Source organism: Ptychodera flava, chromosome 7 (genome assembly GCF_041260155.1).
Source record: "Ptychodera flava strain L36383 chromosome 7, AS_Pfla_20210202, whole genome shotgun sequence".
NCBI classification, from domain to species: Eukaryota; Metazoa; Hemichordata; class Enteropneusta; family Ptychoderidae; genus Ptychodera; species Ptychodera flava.
In genome coordinates, this window is record NC_091934.1 from 37253756 (window position 1) to 37276495 (window position 22740).

General features: G+C 36.7%; 2 protein-coding genes across 2 annotated transcripts; one reads left to right on the plus strand and one right to left on the minus strand.

The window, feature by feature from the left end:
- The first annotated feature begins 9503 nt into the window (after positions 1 to 9503).
- Positions 9504 to 12859, plus strand: LOC139136480 (uncharacterized). The gene is made up of 3 exons (XM_070704206.1): positions 9504 to 9536; positions 9683 to 9903; positions 10392 to 12859. The coding sequence occupies exons 1-3, from the start codon at positions 9504 to 9506 to the stop codon at positions 12502 to 12504; spliced, it is 2367 nt and encodes a 788-aa protein (XP_070560307.1). The 3' UTR covers positions 12505 to 12859.
- Positions 12860 to 13238: 379 nt separating this feature from the next.
- LOC139137454 (uncharacterized) lies at positions 13239 to 15401 on the minus strand. The gene is made up of 3 exons (XM_070705561.1): positions 15101 to 15401; positions 14760 to 14909; positions 13239 to 14479 (listed from the first exon to the last, which is right to left on the minus strand). The coding sequence occupies exons 1-3, from the start codon at positions 15382 to 15384 to the stop codon at positions 13246 to 13248; spliced, it is 1668 nt and encodes a 555-aa protein (XP_070561662.1). The 5' UTR covers positions 15385 to 15401; the 3' UTR covers positions 13239 to 13245.
- Between the last annotated feature and the right edge of the window lie 7339 nt (positions 15402 to 22740).

A 22740-nucleotide genomic window follows, 5' to 3' on the forward strand; every position in this document is an offset into this window, starting at 1 on the left:
GTCTTAATTCATAGATGTTGAAATAGTACGGTGGCCCCTACACGCCACGGAACTCTATTACTTTTGAATATAAACTCTATTTTTCTTGACAATATCTTTAATATTTGTAAGAGATTTTATTTCTCAACGCAAACTTTTAATTTTGTACGGGCAACTTTATCTTAACATTATCTTAACTTTAACTTCTCGAAAGTAGTTTTAGTTTTAACCATAAACAAAATGTTTCTCAAAAGTATTTTTTATTTTGTAAAACAAAAGTAAAAATTTTTCAAGATGACAAACTCCCCTACACGTCATGGAAATTTATTACTTTTGAACATAAACTCATATTTCTTGGCAATATATTAATATTTGTAAGAAATTTATTCTCCACAACAAACTTTTATTTCTGAACGGGGAAACTTTATTTTTGGGGTAAACTGTTTTTAAAAACTTTTAACAAAAAAACTTTAACTTTTAAAAAATAACTTTAACTTTGAACAAAATATTTGTTTCTCAAAAGCGTTTTTTATTCGAAAAGAAGTAAAAATTGTTCACAGCAAGAGTTTAAGATTTTTGCTGAGCGCGAACCGTTAGTAAGTTACTTAAATGACATAACCTTATGTCTTTAGAGCAGAAAACTGAAATTCTTAAAGAAAAGTTTTATTTTTCCAAGAGTAAAATTAATTTCTTTATGGAAAAAAGATTTTCTCAGAGCAGCAAATTGAAATACAGAGAATAAAACTTTTTTCTCAATGGAGAGAAATTATTTTCTGACGACAACAAAACTAATTCTTTCAAGATATATTTTCTACATATGAGTGTGGTTTAAGAATTTGGTAAAACTGAACTGAGAAAGAACGAAAAAGGAAGGATGAAAAAGTCAAACTTACTTTTCTTCAGAGCGAAATTTATTTCTCAGAGGAGAAATATTTCATGTGAGGGCGCAATTACCTATAATGCATAGCAAACTCTTGCTAGCGAGAGTAAACATATTTTTGGGAAGAGTAAAACATTTTTCCGACGAGCAAAACTTTATTTTAACGGCGGCGGAAGTTAAAGTATCCCACCATGCAACACCCAAGTTTGATGACCCAGAGTCTCCGAGACAACCATGCTGACTTCATCGGCGATACAGGCACGCTAGCCCGGCCCTAGCTGCAGTACAGTACCTCGAGCTTTTACCTGGGTATTTGGGTCGGACGGTTTGCCGTACTGTACTGCAGCTAGCCTGGCCCTACCCTGCCTGCGTACGATGCTGTGTGTTGGGGCGTGGGGCCGTATAACGCCGGGAACACACAGCATCGTACGCAGGGCTATGGGTACGGGCACGCAAACGAGTTGCCACTTGTCTGAGTCCCTGAAGAACGGTTTTGTGTTTGAGTGATTCGTCCAAAGACGTTGTGCGACGGGATGGACCGCATTGGATTCCTTCATTAGCTCTGCATGGGCTGTGTGTTACCGGCGTTATACGGCCTCCCACCACATAACGACGGTAACACACAGCCCTGCCATGCAGAGCTATTCCTTCATCAGTTGCTGTGTTGTTAAATGTTATGTTGTGTGATACTGATAGTCATCTTTTCTATAAGCCGGATTCGTAATTGATAGAGTCTTCGACTGAAACTGAACCTGGCCCGCCAGATTTGATCACAGTCGAGCGTGGTTCAATACAGTAGGTGTGGGTCCACAGCTGTGGTGTTTTCGGACGGGGTATGCCTTTTACGGGCTGGTTGACTTTCACGTTTTTGACCCCGCAAACCACACGTACGTGAAAGTCAAAACCAGTCCGCGACTGTGGTCAAATCTGGCGGGCTCGGTTCAGTTTCAGTTTCTATAAATTACGAATCTGGCTTCTCCTCTTAGAAAAGATGAATATCACACACATTGGCTGTGTGTTACCGGTGTTATGTGGTGGGAGACTGTATAACGCCGGTAACACACAGCCCTGCCATGCATAGCCCTGCGTACAGGTCTGTGTGTTCCCGGCGTATAATAACGTATAATAACGCCGGGAACACACAGACCTGTTCGCAGGGCTATGCCATGCAGAGCTAATGAAGAACCCCAATGCGGTCCCGTCGCACACCGTCTGCCGTCAGGACGAATCACTCAAACATAAAACCGTTCTTCGGGGACTCAGACAAGTGGCAACTGACCCGCGTGCCCGTAGCCCTGTGTACGATGTTGTGAGTTCCCGGCGTTATACGGCCCCAACACACAGCATCGTACGCAGGCAGGATAGGGCCGGGCTGGCGTGCCCGTATCGCCGATGAAGTCAGTCATGGTTGTCTCGGAGAGCAGATCGTCCATGTAGCCGAAATGAACACGAACTGTCTGATACCGGCTACCAACTCGGAGACTCTGGGTCATCAAACTTGGATGTTGCGTGGTGGGATACTTTAACTTCCGCCGCCGTTAAAATAGTTTTGCTCGTCGGAAAAATTGTTTTACTCTTCCCAAAAATATGTTTACTCTCTAGAAAGAGTTTGCTATGCATTATAGGTAATTGCGCCCTCACATGAAATATTTCTCCTCTGAGAAATAAATTTCGCTCTGAAGAAAAGTAAGTTTGACTTTTTCATCCCTTTTTCTTTTTCGTTCTTTCGCAGTTCAAATTTTACCAAATCTTAACCACACTCATATGTAGAAAATATATCTTGAAGGAATTAGTTTTGTTGTCTTCAGAAAATAATTTCTCTCCATTGAGAAAAAAGTTTTATTCACTATATTTCAATTTGCTGCTCTGAGAAAATCTTTTTTCCATAAAGAAATTAATTTTACTCTTGGAAAAATAAAACTTTTCTTTAAGAATTTAAGTTTTCTGCTCTAAAGACATAAGGTTATGTCATTTAAGTAACTCAGTTCGCGCTCAGCAAAAATCTTAAACTCTTGCTGTGAACAATTTTTACTTCTTTTCGAATAAAAAACGCTTTTGAGAAACAAATATTTTGTTCAAAGTTAAAGTTATTTTTTAAAAGTTAAAGTGTTTTTGTTAAAAGTTTTTAAAAACAGTTTACCCCAAAAATAAAGTTTCCCCGTTCAGAAATAAAAGTTTGTTGTGGAGAAATAAAATTTCTTACAAATATTAAATATATTGCCAAGAAATATGAGTTTATGTTCAAAAGTAATAAATTTCCATGACGTGTAGGGGAGTTTGTCATCTTGAAAACATTTTACGTTTGTTTTACAAAATAAAAAATACTTTTGAGAAACATATTTTCTTTATTGTTAAAACTAAAGCTACTTTCGAGAAGTTAAAGTTAAGATAATGTTAAGATAAAGTTGCCCGTACAAAATTAAAAGTTTGCGGTGGAGAAATAAAATCTCTCACAAATATTAAAGATATTGTCAAGAAAAATTAGAGTTTATATTCAAAAGTAGTAGAGTTCCGTGGCGTGTAGGGGCCACCGTAAAATAGTGATGAAATTTAATGTAAATCTTTTTGGCCAATTATCTAATTTTAGCCAAATACATTTTTCACTGACTTTGAAATCACTAGGCCTCATTGCTCTCACAGTTGGTATTCATGTTCCCGGGGGATGCTGTCATTCAGAGGTAGAGTAATTATGACAAAAATTGGGAAATGTGGAAAAATTTTGCATGAAAATTATTATTTCTTGTCTAAAATATCATTTTCTGTGAAATTGCTAGCATTATTACCGGTACTCCCAATATTACCATTGCAGTTTGTATGTGTGATACAGATGACTTCATATAGAGATGTAAAATATTATGACTCCATGTGCATATAAAAAGGTTCTTGTCAAACTTGTCATTGTTAAGAGATGGTCAATCAAACATTATTTGTGTTAAAAACCTTCAGCACATCTGTTGTTAAAGGCTGCATATTTGATTTTTAGATGCAATGTACAGATTTTCTTTTTGCCTGTGTCAGATTATTTTTAATTTTAAGTTGTAAATGTTAAGCATATGCTGTGATTATTGAATAACAAAGAGAATCAGGTGATTCTATTGTTGTTTTCTTTGCCACATAACACAGCAAAGGTATAAATGTCACTTGTTTTAAGTCTAAATTCCCTTCTAAAATTGTCCACCCAATTCATAACATTTACTGAAATGAAAAAGAGAAGTTTCCCAAGCTTGGTTGTGTCCAGACTGGTCTTTGAAAATTTCTCTTGGTTAAGTCCACTATCAATCCTTTCTTCACTCACAGAAGGATTTTTTAGCTACCATAGACTATAGTCTATAGAAGCTATTGGGATAGGTATCCGTCCGGCATCAATCTGTATGTATGTATGTATGTATGTATGTCCGTTTGTGAGGCGTCTGTCCACTCAAATATCTTGAGAACTGCAGTACTTACTGATTTGATATTTGTTGTGTAGATGAAAATATGATTTTGAGAAACATTTTTTTTTAATTTTTTGATATTGTTGAAAATATGCAAATTAGCACCAAAAAAGGCGTTTTTGGTAAAAAATCTTCTTCATAACCGCTGGTCAGACAGCTTTGTTATGTGGTATACAGATCTCTAGGGATAACCAACGTAGATTTGTTCAAATTGTGATGAAATATGCAAATCTGTATTTTAAGGAATTTTTTTGTCATTTTTGGTCAAAACTTTATTTCATCAAACCGCTTGTCCTGTGCTCTCCCTGGCCTTTCGAAATGTTTAATAAATTTACGAATTCGGTTCAAAAAATATTAGTAAGCACAAATTATGTAATGCTGAGCCCGCCAATTTTCAACAAGCACTTCTGGTACTCAATAAATGATTTTAAGGGGAAAGAAATGATGGGGATAGAAATGATGAATGGTTTCATTACAGACAAAGGAAAATGAAAAATTCCTTTTTCAGTTTTTTTTGACAATGAAAACTCATATTTTGATACGCATTCTCAAAAGATCCATTAAATAGCACAGTACATCATGGGTCATGAGTGCTTGTAACATTGACATTTCTTCCTTGTGTCAATAAAGTGTGTCATTTTGGTCAACCGGCCATGAATGTTATTCAATTAATCGATCTTTATTACACAACATAAAATTTTCAAGTATATTGTGACACAAATCGTAACTCCCTTTGTGTGTGTATTCAGTGGTTGATGATTATATATATTATATATGAAGTGGTCATTAATATTATCAGTGTTTGCATATTTGGAAAGCTCTGTTACCTTGAAAGTATGCATGTCATCCACAGGTACTAGGTGGTGCCTCTATAGCTGCAGTCATTATGCCATGTTCATCTCTAAAATTCTTTTAACCCTTTCATCACCGTGGTTTGGCCTGATCCCATTGTTATCAATGGTGGTAGTGGACCTGTTTACAGGGAATTGGGGGTGAACAGGTTAAAACAACCACTGATTAGAACATTTGGCAGTCTGTGATTTCGCACAAATTTGTCTCATTATAACTGCAAATTTAAGTACGCAAACTTGAGGCTGGTGATCCTGCTAATGTTTCTTAGAGACAGTATACTTTTAAAATGCTGCAGATGATTGTCATAATTTTTTTGTCTGGATAAACTTTTTCGTTTGGGACGTCGACTGTGCACAGCATTGTCTCTGGATCATCAAGAAAACTAAGAGTATTCATAACATTTGCTGGGACAGTTTCTTGCACTGAAAAAATTCAATCTGCAGATCGTCAAATGACAAATCTATGACAACTAAGATTTCCTGCTAAGATTTCTGGCTAAGATTCCCGGCTCGCTTCCACCTCCATGCATAGACAAACACTTTGCGTTACGTCGTTCAACCATGCGCGGTCCGGACTGTAGTTCGACTGTCTTTCAGGCTGACTGTTCTTGATCTCTTCTCAGCGGTTTCATTGCTTCGTATTTTTTTCATACCAGTTGCCGTTTTTATGCCCAACTTTCTTTCCCAGCTGAGGATACTATATATCTAAAGCATTTGTAACTGCCCGCTTCCCTCGATCCACTTAAAGCCGCACTTTTCAATCCCAGGTTCTCGCATTAGTGGAGTTCTCCTCCCAGTCAAACACATGGCCAGTACGATGTTTGATTTCTATTACATTAACTACACAAACTGATTTCAATCTTTTGTCACCTTTTGCTAATCCTGCAAACAGAGCTTATATAACCGTTTGATTGACGGTCAGTTCAAATTGCCAACTGTCATTTGAACCTCAGCACCACACTCGAATTTCCTTAAAAAACATCGTCCAGTCAAGTTAGAATTTGAATATAACCACAGGGTTTGATCGGCAGCAGCTTCGTGCTGACCGCTTGGCAGTCTGTCAACTTTTTGCGGTTGGAAAAAACTAAAAAGTGGCATTTTCTGGAGCGTGTGCCCTCATGTTACCTGTTTGGTGTCCACTTACACAATGAACGCCGCCATAGGTTGGCACCCTTTTAAAGGGAGGCTCCGCCTTTAAACCGTCCATTCGGAAAGTTGACAGCATGTAAGTGTTTGGGTGTCTCGAAACTACCGTAATGCATGACACACCAGTATAAGAGTACACGACCCGGGGATCTTGAAACCTTTTCGCGCATGCTCATGTTATCACAGGTCAAAGTCCAAAGCTAGCTATCACCATGTGTCGATACGCTTATGAGATAGGGGCAGAGTAGTTTTTGAAAGACGAGATATGACAGTATTTCCCAGAATTCATAATCTTGACCGAAAATCAGGCTTCAAAAATAACAAAATTGTTCGTAAATGGCCGATCGGGCATTTATTTTTTTTCGTAAATTTTCATTTTTGTTGGTAATTTACAAAAGTTACGAGCGACAGCGAGAGCACAGTTGTCTGACAGCTTTGATATTTGGTATACAGGTTTCTACAGATAAACTTAATATAATTTATTGAATATATGACGAAATCTGCAATTTTGTATTTTGGTACAATTTTTGCCATTTTTGGTCAAAAAATGTGTTTCTCAAAACTACTTGTCTGATGCCTTTGATATTTGGTATACAGGTTCCTAGGGGTTGTTCTAGTGTGATATATTGAAATTTTATGAAATCATCAATTTTGTATTTTTGCAGCTACAATTTAATTTTGCCATTTTTGGTCCAGCCATCCTGAAATGAGCTATCAAAGATATCCACCTTCTTCATCAATACATGTGTCACAAAAAGTTATTCTCTACATAACACAGCAGAGCTCTGTCAACTCTAGGGTCACTTGTATTTTCAAAACTGCATGTCAGACAGCTTTAATATTTGGTTTACAGGTCCCTAGGATGACCTTAGTGAGATAATTTCATACAGTCAGGAAATACTTAATTTTGTATCCATGTCTATAGTAGCTTCAGGGACTTTGGCCCCATGTTTAAGTGTGTTGTTACAACCACTGTAAAAACTGTCAGTCAAAATGTGTTTCTATTTTTGTACAGGTACTCAGTATGATGAACTTGAAAATCAAGACTCTAGCAGTGAGTATCTCTAATTGTTCCTTTTGTTTTTGGACACCGTGGTGCGAAGCACCAAAGGTGTCCTATGTCGCCACAATGTCTGTGTGTGTGTCTGTCTGTCCGTCCGTCCGTCTGTCCGTCCGTCCGTCCGTCCGTCCGTAGACAGATTTTGTTCCACTCATAACTTAAGAACCCTTAGGTCCAATGTCATGCAATTTGGTATTTGGTATTATCATGATGAGACTTAGATCTGATTAGATTTTGGTGGGTGTGGCTTATTAATTAATTGCTCATTTGCATATTTTATGACTTTTTTCGTTCACGCAGATATCTCAGAGACGCCTGGAGCGATTTCGTTCAAACTTGGTAAAAGGAGAGTACTCTACCTCATACAGATGCACGTTGATTTGTTTCACAATGCGATCAAATTTGGCCGTGTTAGAGGACTTTTCAGTTTTCACCTCCATAGACTCCCATGTATAAGGCAGTCCATAGACTCCCATGTATAAGGCAGTCCATAGACTCCCATGTATAAGGCAAGCCATAGACTCCCATGTATAAGGCAGTCCATAGACTCCCATGTATAAGGCAGTCCATAGACCCCATGTATAAGGCCAAGAAAATAAAATTTAGTTTCTCATCGTATTCATATTGCAAAATGGATGCAGTGACACAGTTTTTAGTCCCCACAGATAAAGTCCAGGGGGCTCATAGATTGGGTCATGTCAGTCCGTTAGTCCATCCATGTGAGTCCATCCGTTCACGCAGATATCTCAGACGCTTTGACAAAATGTCACGTGACCTTTGACCTCAAATATACATATTTGTCTATAACTCGGTAACTACAAGTGCTAAACCTTCATATATGGTATGATGGGACACCCTATGATGCCACATATTGTACCTCATTAATTATGTGCATATCTAATTTTGAGCAAGCCAATACCGCTAGAGGTCTGATTTTTGGTATATATGGATAACTTAGCAATACAATTTTTTTGACAAAATGTCATGTGACCCGGGTGACCTTTGACCTAAAATATACATATTTGTCCATAACTCAGTAATCACTAATGCTACACCCTTCATATTTGGTATGATGGGACACCTTATGACACCACATATTGTTCCTCATTAATTATGTGCATATCTAATTTTGAGCGAGCCAATAGAGCCAGAGGTCTGATTTTTGGTATGTACGGATAACTTAGCAATTCTATTTTTTTGACAAAATGTCACGTGACCTCAATTACCTTTGACCTCAAATATACATATTTGTGCATAACTCAGTAACCACAAGTGCTACACTCTTCATATTTGGTATGATGGGACACCTTACGATGCCACATATTGTACCTCATTAATTATGCACATATCTAATTTTGAGCGAGCCAATAGAGCCAGAGGTCTGATTTTTGGTATGTACGGATAACTTAGCAATGCTATTTTTTTGACAAAATGTCACGTGACCTCAATTACCTTTGACCTCAAATATACATATTTGTGCATAACTCAGTAACCACAAGTGCTACACTCTTCATATTTGGTATGATGGGACACCTTATGACGCCACATATTGTACCTCATTAATTATGCACATATCTAATTTGAGCGAGCCAATAGAGCTAGAGGTCTGATTTTTGGTATATAGGGATAACTTAGCAATACAATTATTTTGACAAAATGTCATGTGACCTCGGTGACCTTTGACCTCAAATATACATATTTGTCCATAACTCAGTAACCACAAGTGCTACACCCTTCATATTTGGTATGATGGGACACCTTATGACGCCACATATTGTACCTCATTAATTATGCACATATCTAATTTCGAGCGAGCCAATAGAGCTAGAGGTCTGATTTTTGGTATATAGGGATAACTTAGCAATACAATTATTTTGACAAAATATCACGTGACCTCGGTGACCTTTGACCTCAAATATACATATTTGTCCATAACTCAGTAACCACAAGTGCTACACCCTTCATATTTGGTATGATGGGACACCTTATGACGCCACATATTGTACCTCATTAATTATGCACATATCTAATTTTGAGCGAGCCAATAGAGCTAGAGGTCTGATTTTTGGTGTATAGGGATAACTTAGCAATAGCCACTTTCCCGGAAGTTGCTTTCAAAGCGAGGCTACATCTGCCTGGGGTGTTCCGGTATGATGGCGTCGAAGCAGACGACGGACCCACTTGCTGTCAGTATAGAATTGGAATATCGCGACTTAGAGTTTTCAAAGATAGAAGATGGGTGGAGTCAAGACATACGACAGATAAGCCCAGTAATTACCATCGAAATGTGAAGGAATATCTTATAAATTCAAACGATAAATCATTTGATAAGGACACATTACGAGCCTACAAAGCTCTGAGAGCATACAATCTCTACGAGGCAGGCCACATCCATAGTGTGCAATATAATCCGTTGTCCTCGAGTAAGAATTTTTGCATTGTGCGGAGTAAGTGTTTCCCATCACAGAAGACAAACAAAGATTACACGACATACGTTTGTTTGGATAAAGTTACTGGTGTTGTATATGGTGGGACCTGCCAGTGTGTTGCTGGGTGAGTACTATGCCCACTGATCGTGAAGTACACAAGTACAAGTACAACTGTAGTCTGTACTACAACTGTACAGACTGTAGTAGTAGTAGTAGTAGTAGTAGTAGTAGTAGTAGTAGTAGTAGTAGTAGTAGTAGTGGTAGTAGTAGTAGTAGTAGTCGCATTGGCGGTGTGGGTAGTAGTAGTGAGTTGTTGTAATAGAATAGAAGTAGTAGTGTAACAGTGGTAACTGTGATATTTGACTTTGCAAAGTACAATTTTGTCTTGTGTCATTGATGGCTAATTGCGAGAGTGGTTAATTGATTTCATAATGTAGTTTAAATGATGAAATAAAAATAAATAGTGATCAAAGTCCACTGATATAGTGAACTGCAGCAAAATAATGTTGTTTACAAAATCACTGAAAAAAAATGAATGACATTACTTTTCATACATTGTTATTGCCAAGGTTTCACTTTGATAATTTTTCTATTTATTTTGTTGCGTTTCAGTCTTGGTCAAGCATGCACTCACCTGGCTGCCTTGCTGTTTTCTTTGGTTGACTTCTTTGAAAGGGGATGTAACTACTTACCTGATGCACCTGGAACAACAGAAGTGATCTGTAAATGGACGGCAGTGAAGAACAACAAAGTCACAGCCAAACCTCTATCGGATATTCCAGTTTATAAGCCGAAATATGGAAAAAAAAGAAAGGCACTTTTGGACCCACATGTAGTGTACAAAAGACACAGAAGTCACGACCTCTCAGAAGATGAACAGATCAGATGTCTAGACTTACGGCAAAAACTGCTGAACTGTAATAGAAACTGTGATTGGCTGACACATTTTAGATTAAGCAAAACTATTCCAGATAAAAGTTCAGAATCAATTTCTGTGTTAGGAGAGCTTCCTAATGAGATGAGTTCTGATTATCTGCCACCTAGTGTAGAAATAGAGGTAACCACTGAGGTTAAGACAGACATTGTTTATGACAAAGAAAATGTAAACATGAAAGGCATGAATTTGAAATTGTCCAAAGATGTGAGTATATCTGAAATCAAAACTGATTGCAAATTTGAGCCTCGCTCCTTGCCTGAAAAAAATGAAAGTTCTGCTTCATGCAACACTCAATATAACAGAAGTACTTGTAACATACTGACTAAATCACTTGTGCAGGACAGATGTAATTTCAGTGTGCCCCCTATCAGTAAGGGTGTGTCAAACACACCAGAAATAATAACTATTTCTGATAGCCAACATGCCAGTGTTGAAAACTCAAGCACTCTGTATTGGAATAGAGATCTTGGTCTTACATACAATGACATGTTGACTGTGGTTAATGGTAGTGAATTCTCAGATATGCATATTTATGCAGCACAAAAGTTACTAAAACAACAATACCCACATATTTCTGGTTTACAGTCAACAGTTCTTCCTGTTTCTCAGCTCAGATCTATTTCAGTAGAGTCTATACAGATACACTATAATGGTCATGGCCATTGGTTGACATCATCAAATGTAGGAGGTAAAGTGCAGATATTTGATAGTAGCTTTGGTGGTCACATACCTGATGAATTACTTAAGCAAGTTACACACATATATGGTTTAAATAAGCATAGCTGTTCAATAGAGTGTCCTCCTGTTCAGCAGCAAGTCGGTAATAAAGATTGTGGCCTGTTTGCCATTGCATTTGCTGTAGAGATTGCTGAGGGAAATGTCCAAACTATTCAATCATTTAGCTTTGATCAATGTAAAATGAGAAATCACTTTGTTCATTGTGTTAATAATAATACCATTTTGCCATTTCCAAAGTCTTCAGGTCAGTCACATGTAGATTACAATTCCTTTCTTCAAAACAAAATTATTGTCAATGACAAACAGGCCAAAGAGATTGAACAGGAAACCAGATTGCAAGCAAAATGCTCCCAATGGTTTTATCATCGCAGTGTTCGAATCACAGCTTCAAATTTTGGTGTTGTATATAAGAGGAGAAAATTTACAAATCTTGATCCATTTATTTCTCAGATATTGCATTACAGATCTTTCACTTCCATAGAAACAAAGTGGGGCAGAGAACATGAAAAAATTGCTTTGGAAGAATTTTCTAATGAGATGTCAACCATACTAGAATCAGATAGTTTACAGATTCAAGAATGTGGTTTTGTTGTAAATCCAAAGTGGCCAAAATTTGGTGCAACACCTGATGCAACAATAGTTTCAAACACAACTGGAAATGTGAAAGCCATTATTGAAATCAAATGCCCATATAGATATCGGTTTGTCAGTCCCATAGAACCTATTGGTGTACTTGGATATCCCATTGTACAATCTGCAAATGGTCCAAAATTAGATGAGAATCATAATTACTTTTACCAAGTTCAAGGCCAACTTAATATATGTGATGTTGATGTTTGTTACTTTGTAGAGTGGACAACACAGGGTATTTTGATTGTTAAGGTAAATAGAAATGCAGTGTTATGGAAACGCATGATAAAAAAAATGACAATTATATATGATAATTTGGTGTTGCCTGAACTTATTGAACAAAATATCAAAAATGGAAGATCACTTAAGGTATTAAATAAGAAGCTTTTACAATCTATTTTTTCATATAAGGCACATTGAGTGAAACTAGTTTGACCATAGAAATGCAAACCATATCCAGGGGACAGAACAATTCATTGAGCTGAGGTCATAGATTTTTATACTGGGCTTGTAATTTTTGCTCTGACTAGCCCAACGGATTGTAAATTTAATTTGACCTTGACTCTGGTATTGTACTTGCAGCCTTTATGCAAGAAACTAGGTTGGCCAGTGATATTTTTTGCTGTCAGCCCGAAGGTACATGTGCTATAGTGATGATTTTAATGATTAACATTAATAAGACTATTCTGTTCCTAAAATTGATAAATGTTAAAATCTTTCGAACTGTGTTTCTGATTGCACAGCATCAAAAACCAGAGCCTTGAAGTTAATGTTGTGAATTCGAACTCAATAAATATTGAAAATTGTATCTTATTTTCTGTTTCTTAATGATTTGATTAACACATACACATATATATACCTATATATATATATATATATATATATATATATATATATATATATATATATATATATATATATATATATATATATATATACATTTACACACACAGTAAAAATTGAACGGCGTAGGTTTTATTCAAGAGTTTCATGCTACGTTTGTTCTCTGTAGTGATCATTAGATGTATATATATATATATATATTATATATATATATATATATATATATATATATATATATATACACACACACACACACACACACACACACACACACACACACGCACCATCATCAAAGACAACATTGCTGCAAATGACACTTTACAATTTTATTGTCGGACTTTGAAAATTTGTCAGATAACCACAGGTCTTCACAATTTGCTCGGCATTTCGTTTCATACTGAGGGGGATAGATCTGTCTAATATGTGGAAATTTTTAAGGCGCCCAATGGCACGTTCGACATGTATGCGACACTCAGAAATTCGCCTACTTTGGCTTACTTCTTCACCTGTTAATTGAGATCTGCTTGCTTTGAATGATGGGATGATGAGATTTACTCCATAAGTACTGAACTCTGCTTCCATATCAAATCCCCTGTCAGCTATACAAGAATCACCAGCTTCAAATTCATCCATAATGCCACAATTTCTGGTAATACATTTATCTGAGGCCCGCCCACCCCACATATTTGATACGTAACAAATTGCCCCTTTAGCGGATACACCAATTAAGAATTTGAAGGTGTCATGATGTTTGTAGTTTGACCAGGTTTGCTTTCTTGTTTGAAGTTGTGATGGCCTTTCTGAAAAGATTTCAGTGCAATCGATTACTAGTTTCACTCTGGTGTATCTTTTGAAACACTGCGGTAGGACACCTTCATTTTCAAGCTCCTCAGATGATGGGATTTGAATTATTGACTGAAGGGCATTGGACAAAAAATGTATCCAAGTTGTAAAAATACGAGAAAAGTAACTCTCAGAAATCCCAAAATTTCTTGCCACTTCTTTGTTTAACATACCCAGTCTAAGCTGTACTAGTACTGCAAAAAACTGACTTTCCAAGCACAGTTTTCTTTCCCCTTGAATATCATTTTTCCAAGTACCATCGGTAGTAGTGTACTTCCCTCTCCATATTAAATTTTTTGCTGCATCTGGCTCAAAATATTCAAATAAAGCTTTAAAAGTAGCGTAATTTGGTAAAGATGTGTAAAAATGAACTAATTTGTCATCGTCTTTGATGTTCTCAAGGGATAATATTTTTTTCTCTGTCTCTTTAAGTTTTTCTTTCACTGTATCAAGTTCTAGTTGCAGATCTTTAATTTTCTTGATTGATTCATCCAAGGTTGAATTATTTGCAGTAACTGTAAGACTTGTTGCTCCAATGCAGTAATCATGATCGTGGAGAGATGCGCTGATACTTGAGGTAGCTGGACACTCACTCACAGTATAATCATGGAACATGAGGGCATTGAAGTTTTCATGTTCTGTAGCTTGCTTTCTGTGGATTCTTCCATCATGTTCTCTCATCTTCTCTCGATTCCTTTGTCTTTTCTCTCTATAAAATATATATGAAAGTCGCTATATTTTATCTGCCTATGATTAAACTATTTACAGCAACCTTTAAAAATGTTAAAATATCTCTCAATATATTCCATAGTATGTTGAGTGCTACAGGATTAATAACTTTAATCCTTGAGTTTAGAGCATATACCTGCTCAAATATATGGCTCAGAATTTTCCATTAAAAAATTGCATATGTTTACAAACTTTATGCATTTTACATTTTGCAGATATCACTGTGGGTTTTGACTCTTGTCAGTATTACTTATTTTTACCTTGAGGTCAGAGTTTCTGGTGCCTTTCTTTTCAGTTTTTTTCTTTTACTTGGTCTTAGGCGTTGTTTATGGGTGAATACTGTGGGGATATATGACCTAGAGCCTGGTTTGTCACTTTTTTTACCACCAACAAAGTGTGCTGCACAAAGCCTGAAATAAGATAGTAAATAAAACAGTGATCAGTTTATGGAGAAAAGTGGCATCTCTTCTCTTTTTCACCAAGAAAACATTATATGATCAGCGGCGATTTTGAAATAGTACTACGTATGTATGATATTGGCGCCATTTTCAAAACTGGTGCAGACGACATTTTTTGCTGTGCAGGGGTACGGTTACCTTACCGGGTATTTTCATTTGGCGTCCAGTTTTTACGTGAAATTGCACATATCCACGCTCTGCGCCTCTGAGGTGGTCTCACAGGTATCCTGTAGAAGGGTATTTTTATTAGTCCACGACTGTTAGTGCATCCAACGGCACAGCAGTATGTTCGTTTTCCCATACTGAACTTCCCTGTTTGCCGGTTTACGCTATGCAACAGCTGATCGTCGCCCGGGCCGGCAACAACACCCCAGACAGCGTCGTCTGTCTCCGTGACTACCATGCGTGCGCATCTAAAAAGCGCCATCTTCCACTTCCGGGAAAGTGGTCTATACAATTATTTTGACAAAATGTCACGTGACCTCGTGACCTTTGACCTCAAATATACATATTTGTGCATAACTCAGTAACCACAAGTGCTACACCCTTCATATTTGGTATGATGGGACACCTTATGACGCCACATATTGTACCTCATTAATTATGCACATATCTAATTTTGAGCGAGCCAATAGAGCTAGAGGTCTGATTTTTGGTATATAGGGATAACTTAGCAATACAATTATTTTGACAAAATGTCACATGACCTCAGTGACCTTTGACCTCAAATATACATATTTGTCCATAACTCAGTAACCACAAGTGCTACACCCTTCATATTTGGTATGATGGGACACCTTATGACGCCACATATTGTACCTCATTAATTATGTGCATATCTAATTTTGAGCAAGCCAATAGAGGTAAATGTATGATTTTTAGCTCACATTTGGTTATACCAATGTGAGTTTATCGTATAAGCTGAAGTCGATGGCGTCTGTATGTATGTATGTATGTATGTACGTACAGTATGTCCGTCAACATCAAAAACACGCAAACCGCTACACATTTCAGCTTGGTATTTGGTGTGTGGTTGCATCCTGGGGTATAGATGGGATTTTGTTCAAATGAAGTGTGCATTGCCAAAATTATGCAAATGAGCTTACAAAAGGTGAAAATGGTCAAGAATTAATATCTCGAGAACCACTGTTTTGATTGCTTTGAAAATTTGTGTGCAAGTACCTTAGGTGAACCTCATACAGTTTTATGAATAATGTGAAGTTCTCCTTAATTTGTATTTTTTGCTGAATTTTTTGGTGATTTTTCTCATTTTCAGTAAAATTTCTTCTTCTCTGAAACCGCCAGCCCAATCGCTCTCAAATTTGGGTTGGATCTTTGCAAGGGTGTTACTTTTCTAATTTGTTGAAATTATGACAAAATTGGGAAAATTACTATTTTGGAGCAATTTTGTCATTTTTGGTCAAAAAATCTTATACAGTATTTTCTTTTTAAAACCCCTGGACAGACAGCTTTTATATTTGGTACACAGACGTACAGAGATGACAATAGTTAGATATGTGGAAATTGTCCTGAAATATACAAATTTGTATTTTTAAGGCAATATTGTCATTTTTGGTCCAAAAAACTTGTTCTCAAAATTACTTGTTTGATAGCTTTGTAATTTGGTATAAAGTCACGAGGAATGTTATAAGATAAATTTTCTGCTCAAAGTGTTGGGAAACCCCCAAATTTGTATATTTTAGGTAATTTTCTCAGTTTGTGACCTTAAATGACCTACAACAACCCAGGATATGTTGTGAGACAGTTTTGAAGACTGTGAACCTAATTTTGTCATATTGGGTATCAAATTGTAGGAAAATTTGATCCAGAAAACAAAGCTGAGGTGAATTTTTTCATTGTGGACCAATTTTTGCAACTTTTCTATGTAAGACATACAAAAACTGATGAGAAATTTGGATCCAGGATAATTCCAGATGTTGTAATCACCGCCCACAGTGGAAGGCATTTCACCATCTTAAGTGCTGTTTACATTAGAATGATAACACTCATCGCATTAATTAAAAACTTCCCAAGGTTGTAAATACATTTCCTGGCGTTATGTAATACCAAGGGATGGAACATTTGATATTCAGGAGGGGGTAAGGTCTAGAAGATTGATGAGGTAGCATTGCTTTTTACCAGATCCCTTGTACATTTTTTTACCCACTCCCACCTTTTCTTTTTATCAAACCTTCTCTGTCTATTTTTTGTTGTTGACATTTGCTTATGTATTTAGGATCTGCTTGTCCCATTGCTATAGAAGTTGATATGCATGTTCCTAAAGATGACCTCCAGTACCTAAGTTGCAGACCTTATTTGCTTTTGTCATTCTTGTTTTTCCTGGTTTAAATATTTCTCGAATGGACCAATTCAAACCGAATGTGAGCACACTGTCCTTGACGGTATTTTTAGTATATAGGGACAGACTATAGGATAGAAATTTTTTGACAAAATGTCATGTGACCTCAATTATCCTTTTACCTAAAATACACGATTATGTCAATAAATAAGTAACCACAAGTGCTATTCCTTTATATTTAGTAGGATGGTAGACCTTATGACAACACATGCTTTACCTCGTTAATTATGCCCATATATAATTGTGGGCAAGCCAATAGAGCTAGAGGTCTGAATTTTGGCATATATGGATTAATTAGCAATACAATGGTTTTTTTTTTTTCAAAATGTCACGTGACCTTGATGACCTTTGACCTTGAATATGCATATATATTCATAACTCAGTAACCACAAGTTCTTTACGCTTCAATTTTGATAGGATAGTAGACCTTAAGATGTCACATCTTGTACCTCATTTATTATGCACATATGTATTTCTTGGCAGGCCAATACAGCTAGAGGTCTGATCTTTTTTCCCGATTTAGAACCATAACTTAGACATGCCTCTTGTTTCAAAATGGGAACAATGACATAGACCTATGTGTCCATAGATCTGAACATATACACTCCAGTGATACTTCTTAATGACCTCATTTCCCTGCCCCATCAAGACTAATACTCCTATTACAAGTGGGGACTATGTCATTGTCAATGACTTGTTACTTCTAGACTATACAGAATATTATCTCACATAGTGAGTGTCTGAATATTATTCTGAATTGTATTCTAAAGCACATTCTGAAAGGACTCTTCTGGAATATACAGAATATTATCTCACATAGTGAGTGTCTGAATGTTATTCTGAATTGTATTCCTAAGCACATTCTGAAAGTAACTCTTCTGAAAATTTCACATTCTTTGCCACTGCACCATCTCCCTAATACATACTGATGACCCACGGTGTCCACTCAAGTCTCACTTTGATCTTAAATATCGCAGCATTACAATGTGTTTGCAGTGCTTACGGAGGCAGCCTGGTAAATTTTACTGAGATTACCCAGTCATGTTGCCAGACTAAATCCACTGATACCCAGATGTCAATGTAGATACGTCACTGTCGATAATATTATCAATATTCACTATATACCACGGTAGGCACACGCTTGAGCAAGGGCAGAAATCCTTTTTTGACGTTCCATGCCAGAATTTCAATGTACTGTTATGATATAATAGCAATAAATCACCAATTCACTTCACTTCATATATGCACTCACTATTGCTGTGCATATGTTGTGAACTGGTCAAAATCTTGTGGTATACCATTGCTGGGTGTGTTTTATTGCATAAATAACCAATTTATCATGTATCCATGCCCAGACTTTTGCAAATGATAGGAAAAAACTTAATTTTTGAGGTTTTACTTTTATTTTGCCAAGCGCATGAATTTGTTAGTATTTATATAAACAGGCTTCATTCATAAACTATACAACGTCTCTCCATTGAAGTCAACACTGTGTGAGACAATATCTTCCATATCTTAATGAACACTATAGGCAACTGATAACTGGATTGGTGTCCTCCGTCTGTACATTCTAATGTAAAGATAAATGAACATGCTACTGAAGGAAATAAGACATTTATGCAAATGATTGCCCTAACAGGTGGTAGAATGACTGCACCTTAATCTTTTGCTTTCCAGCAATCTCTTTACTTCTCGAACCAACACCGAAGAAAGCAGAGACACACCAGTTTGAAAAGGACTTTTACATCGTAAGTCCTGATGAATCATGGGTCAATCGTGTCCACAATCACCTTGAGAATAAAGGCTTCAACGGAGTGAGTGACCAGAAAAACAAAATTGGAGGTGTCTCCAAATTTGATCTTTCACATCACTTTATGAAAAGTAGCAACAAGATCATTATTGGTATCGATCAGCTGGATCAAAAGGAGAAGTTCAACATAGAACATGCTTTGGACGTGACACATCAAAATGCCATAGACAACAGACTTATTTTGGTTAAACTCAAGGCAGACAGTGAAGTTCCAGAATTTCTTGGACATTACCCTACTTTGAATGCCTGGGATGAAAACTTTTTGGAGCAGTTGGAGAGAAGTGTTAGGTTCTCAAAGGAAGAATGGAAGACACCCAAAACAGTTGCAGATGAAGAAGAAACAGCTTTTTCAGGTACCTCATTAATCTTTGCAAACAAATTGCAAGTAAAAATATGTGTGATAAGAGAGGGTTTCCACCATAATTTGAAAATATTGTGATTGTAAGGTTCTTGTTGCTGTTGATGGTAACCAGTGTGAAGGAATGTTGGAAAACTTTTTTAAAGAGTTGAAAATCTTGCTCATATTTTGCGTTTTTACAGATGGCCATAATACTTGTAAACACGTTTATTCAAGAGGGAATTTTGTGATATTTCACTCTCACAGGCAGATACCTGTTCAGACAAGGCACTGGGATGATTTAATCAATGACCTTACCCAGCAAAAGAACATTTGGCCCATTCTACGAACAGCATTAATTAGTACTTTTCTGAGGGTGCCTTACCAGATGAATAAATGCAAGCATACCCCGTAGGATAGTGTCTAACTGTAATGCAATTTAGCATAAGCCCAGTGTTTGTCAATCTTTCCAACAATATTGTTACAATGCGCCTAACAGTGTGTTCTACCCTGCTTTTATGTTATTAAATAAACTGTTGTAGAATTTGTGCATGATCAATGAAGGTTGAGTGTCAATGCTGTGATTTAATGTCATAGAAATAATATCTAAACACTTTTTACAGAAAGACAATCCTATGCAGGCAAAGATGAACCGGAGCGGCCAATGCAACAAGGTAGCATTGAGGACATCAGACAGCAAGAAGTTAATGGTTCTGGTGATGAGAGTCCTGCAGGAGCATCCTCTTTAGACAGCAGTATGACAAATTCCACGGAATCCATGGATTCCGAAGAGGAAAACAAGATGCCTCCACCTCTTCCAGTGAAGAAGAAATCTGCCAGACTTCCTGCCAATGCCTCAAACTTCCCAGGAGGAGCAGAACCCAAAGGTACCACCAAGGTTATATACCTTGAAGTATTTCCTCACATCAAATTATGAATCTGTTTAACCCTTTTCCTGCCAGACAGTATCACTTCCCCATCAGCGAAGTCAGTAAAAAGTGGTATTGAGCCAAAACATGATGTATTTTCACCCACTTGGCTTGGTCTGTTATAGCATCTTTAGTCCAAAAAAATCAAGTTTACAGTATTTATGTTTTCAACAGCTTTAAAATGTACAGTATTATGTTAAAATACGGTACACTGTATGGAATATGTTGTGTTTCATTAAGTTTAACCATCTTGACCTGCTTGTGAAATTATGGACTTGGCAGGAAAAGGGTTAATCATGTTTCAAAGACAGAGATACATAATAAGCGTTTTCCAGGTCAAACCAAGTTTATTTTTTTAACTAACACAAAGCTGAACCGCAGAAGCCATTTCTGTTTTTACTGTAATCAGTATCTAAGTTCATTGAGAGTACTGTTGTTGGCAATATTAAGCTTATTAATTCATTGTTTTGATCAAGTTTGTGTGCAATGTGTGATAGCGAGTATGTGTGTACAAGTGCTTCATGAACTCTACAGCATGTGAAGGGTTTATTGAACCAATCTTTTTTAACCCTTTTCCTGTCAAGTCCATATTTCACCATCAGGTCAAGATGGTTAAAATTAATGAAACACAACATATTCCATATGATGTATTTTAACATAATACTGTACATTTGAAGGCTGTTGAAAACATAAATACTGTAAACTTGATTTTTTTTTGAACTAAAGATGCTATAACATACCAAGCCAAGTGGGTGAAAGTACGTCATGTTTTGGCTCAATACCGCTTTTTACTGACTTGGCTGATGGGGAAGTGATACTGTCTGACAGGAAAAGGGTTAAGGGTGGGGATTTAGCCAAGAAGTGACTGTGATGGCTTTGCTGGGTGGTTTGGTGCAGAATATTGCAAGATTGAATCCAAGAATTTACTAAATTGCCTAAGAACAGAAAGGTTTAGACTGGTGCTCAAAATATCCTTTAGGAATCTTTAAACCATTCTCTTTCAAAATCAAGAATAAAAATTCATTGTCATCATTGAAGTTTCTAAACAGAGAAACAAAAAGCCTAAAATTTACCAATATTTGACATTCAGAATGTTAGCTATAAGTATGTTAATTCTACTGGGTAAATTAAATGTTGATGCACATAAACAAGACTGTATTTTATTCAGCTTGCTTTAAAAAAGTCCCAAAAAGCACAAAGGAAAAAACTAATTAGCTTAGTCCATGTCTAAATGGTTGTCATATCGATGGCCCTGTCCAAATTCTGAAATTTTAGAATTGACTTTCATTCTGGTGGCAGAGAGATGAAATGTCCATTCCATAGTGATTGTATTTATGCGTCTTTAATTGGGGTTCAAAAACACAATGTACGGCATCCAGTCACCTAGCGGAGAAGCAACAGACAGAACCGCTCGGCCAGATCCCCACTCTCAAAAAAGAGTGGTTCAATAATCAAGCTAGGTTGTTACATTTTTCTGACTACGACTTCTCCACACGTTGTAAGGTTCACGAAGCACTCAGGCTTGCATACTCAACTATCACACATTGCATACAAACTTTTTCGAAGCAATTAATGAATACATACATCGCTTAAACTGGGTGAAAGAAAGCCTCGGGTACAATTCTGTCCATCAGCAGAGCTATCAACCCAGGGTAGAAAATACGGTGTTTTCAATCGGGGTTCAAACCCACAACATACGGTATCCATTCATCATTTTGACACTGAAAAGAGTAAGTGACATGTCAGCATTATTTATGTTTGTATTGTGGTGTTTGCGAGTGTTTGTGTCAATTGTTTTATGGCTGTGTAAGTTTTGCTGAAATCAGAATGAAAGTTTTTAGAGCTTTTATTGCCGTTTTGCATAAATTCAGCAGAAAGGGGTAAAATAAATTAACAAAGTATAAAGTTACAGAGATTTTTCATTCAAATATGTCTGGGATATAAAATGAAGATTCTAGAACCAACAACTGAAAATGACAAGGCTGGATTTTGTAATTTTGAAATGCAAGTATTCAACATGATCAATTAGATTCATGTGTAACTTTCAGAGAATGGATTGAATGGTGACAGTAATGATGCCCAGATCATGAGAAAGGAGAGTGAACTTGAGAATGGTGAAACTGCTGGAACACAGCAACTTGCAGATGCTATTTTTAAACAACAACCTCTGTACTATTCAAAAGGAGGTATTGGAGTTTGCAGTAAGTTGCGACATCAATGATGTATTCCAATCTTCAAAGTTGATTTTTACCTCCCATTTGCCATACATATATGGCAATTGGGAGGTTATATGGTTGAAAAAAGTCTGTATGTGAGATGTCTGTCTGTATGTATGTATGTATGTATGT

Coding starts and splice junctions, on each gene's coding strand:
- LOC139136480 (XM_070704206.1), top strand. CDS start 9,504: ATGGCGTCGAAGCAGACGACGGACCCACTTGCT. Junction 9,537..9,682: donor AGACGACGGACCCACTTGCT/GTCAGTATAGAA, acceptor TCATTTGATAAG/GACACATTACGAGCCTACAA. Junction 9,904..10,391: donor ACCTGCCAGTGTGTTGCTGG/GTGAGTACTATG, acceptor GTTGCGTTTCAG/TCTTGGTCAAGCATGCACTC.
- LOC139137454 (XM_070705561.1), bottom strand. CDS start 15,384: ATGGCGCTTTTTAGATGCGCACGCATGGTAGTCACGGAGACAGACGAC. Junction 14,910..15,100: donor ACGCCAAATGAAAATACCCG/GTAAGGTAACCG, acceptor ATCTTATTTCAG/GCTTTGTGCAGCACACTTTG. Junction 14,480..14,759: donor CCAGAAACTCTGACCTCAAG/GTAAAAATAAGT, acceptor TATATTTTATAG/AGAGAAAAGACAAAGGAATC.